The sequence below is a fragment of the Penaeus chinensis genome, chromosome 34 (genome assembly GCF_019202785.1).
Source record: "Penaeus chinensis breed Huanghai No. 1 chromosome 34, ASM1920278v2, whole genome shotgun sequence".
NCBI classification, from domain to species: domain Eukaryota; kingdom Metazoa; phylum Arthropoda; class Malacostraca; order Decapoda; family Penaeidae; genus Penaeus; species Penaeus chinensis.
In genome coordinates this window covers 28818035-28820534 of record NC_061852.1, presented here as the reverse complement: position 1 = coordinate 28820534, position 2500 = coordinate 28818035, and the positions used below count along the sequence as shown (strand labels likewise).

Genomic DNA, 2500 nt, shown 5'->3' with positions numbered 1-2500 from the left:
TACATATATATACATATATATAGTATGTATATATATATATATATATATATATATATACAGTATATTGAACGATACATACAATTTATATATTGTTATATTCATTTAAACCATTACACACTGACCGGTCTCGCAGTAAGTGCCGCTGAAGCCAGGTGGACACACGCAGGCACCTGTGTCATGCTGACACGTGGCACCGTGCTGGCACAGACACGTGTGCTGACAGTTGCTGCCGTACGTTCCCTTGGGGCATCGGTCCTGGCATGTGGCACCGGTGTAGCCAGCGGGGCAAATGCAGGCACCAGACGCGCGGTCGCAGGTGCCCCCGTTGTGGCACAGGCACACGTGCTGACAGTCGCTGCCCCACCGGTCCACGGGGCACGCTAAGGGCACAGAGAGCAGTCGGCGGTGAAATCAAGTCTCTCATTCGCTGAGGATAAAGCTATGTCCTTCAGTTTATACTCATTCCGTGTAAATCACATCAGGAAAAAATAACTTACTTTTAGAGCAGTGCTGCCCATGTTTTCCCGGCGGACAGACGCAAGCGCCTGTGGTTGGGTCGCAGGCGGCGCCGGCGCTGCAGCCGCAGTGATGGCGGCAGTCCTGCCCCCAGAAGCCGTCGGGACACGGCCGCGAGCAGAAGGTGCCGCGCCAGCCTGCGGAACATCAACAGTTTGTGAATATATATACATATATATATATATATATATATATATATATATATATATATATACATATATATATATATGTATGCACGCACACACACACACACACACACACACACACACACACACACATACACACACACACACACACACACACACACACACACACACACACACACGCACGCACACACACAGACACACACACACACACACACACATATATATATATATATATATATATATATATATATATATATATATATATATATGTATATATACATATTCTTATACATGTGTGTGTTTTTGTATGTTTCTGTGCGTGCCTACGCATAGTTACAATCCAACAAGATTTCAACATTTCAAAGGAATGCCTCAGGCATCTTGACGCGGGCCTGGAGGCGGCCGCCCCTCACCTGGCTGGCACATGCAGGACCCGGATATGTGGTCGCACTTGGCACCGTTGGCACAACTGCAGTTCATGGCACAGCCTGCGCCGTAGCTCCCGTCAGGGCAGGCTGGCGGGGCAGATCAAGCGTCACAGAGTTAAGAGTTTGGCGAAGGTCACATTAATTAGAAAAATTAATTAGAGAAAGACTGAAGACTCATTCTGCTTTCCAGGATAAGGTTGATAAGGTTGATGCGTAGATAATGGTAATAAAGGGTGATAAGAATCAGAAGGACAATTTATGCCGATTATGATAAGAATGGTAATGATAATATGAACAATAAAGATAATTACAATTAGTGATTTATGCAAAAGTCATTTTCTTATTATCATTATCAACATTATCACTTCCTTCATACTCACGCAGCGTGCAGTGCGGTCCTCGCCATCCGGGGGCGCAGTTGCACTCGCCGCTGACGCGGTCGCAGCCGCCGCTGTTGTCGCAGTCGCACATGTGCACGCAGTCCGGCCCGAAGCGCCCCAGCGGGCACGGCTGCCCGCACCGCTGCCCCGTGAAGCCCGACGCGCACTCGCACCTGAGGGCGAAGCCAGGGATTAGGCTTCTCTGCTTTAAGAGGCTGTCATTTGAATGATTATCTGAAGAAGTTGAGCGTATTTACAACACACACACACACACACACACACACACACACACACACACACACACACACACACACACACACACACACACACACATACACACACACACACACACACACACACACACACACACACACACATACACACACACACACACACACACACACATATATATATATATATATATATATATATATATATATATATATGTATATATATACATTCTTATTTATTTATTTAAATAGATGCACACATACACATACGCTTGTATATATGAATATCTATTATGCCTGAAATGAATAGCTCTAAGAGAGCATTTAATGAACCTTAGTGAACACTTAGCAGGAACACTTAACCTTCGTCGCCGCCTATTTATTCACCTACCTTTCACTCGTTAGAACAGCATTTACCTAATCTTATTTATATACAAAGTGTCCAATTCTTAGCTACCCAAATAGTGGTCACCAACCAAATTACATTTAACGAACTTTGCCCATTTCAGCTATCAACAAATTCTTTCCTAATTACCCGACGGGAGGTGGCACTTTCGTGAAAAAAAAAATGGCACTGCAGCTGCTGATGTAAACAAACAAGACGGATTCAAGGGGATACTTCGATATCTTGCCGGACGTGTTTTGGGCCAAATAAACAAATCATTGTAGACAGAGAGAGAAGCATGAGGAGATACGAGGAAGGAAGGGAGGAAGAAAAAGTAAAATAGGGAATATATATGTGTGTGTATATATATATATATATATATACATATATATATACATATAAGAGAGAGAGAGAG

The 2500-nt window shown here is 44.0% G+C and overlaps 1 protein-coding gene across 3 annotated transcripts in view; it reads right to left on the bottom strand.

Moving 5' to 3' along the window:
• The window catches only part of LOC125043811 (multiple epidermal growth factor-like domains protein 6), a 178577-nt gene that overhangs the window by 6919 nt on the left and 169158 nt on the right, over positions 1–2500 (bottom strand). For all 3 annotated transcript variants that reach the window (XM_047640119.1, XM_047640121.1, XM_047640120.1), the window contains 4 exons: positions 1471–1643; positions 1076–1177; positions 498–653; positions 123–380 (listed from right to left, as the gene is read on the bottom strand). In XM_047640119.1, the coding sequence (XP_047496075.1) occupies positions 123–380; positions 498–653; positions 1076–1177; positions 1471–1643 (689 nt within the window). The remainder of the gene's footprint in view (positions 1–122; positions 381–497; positions 654–1075; positions 1178–1470; positions 1644–2500) is intronic.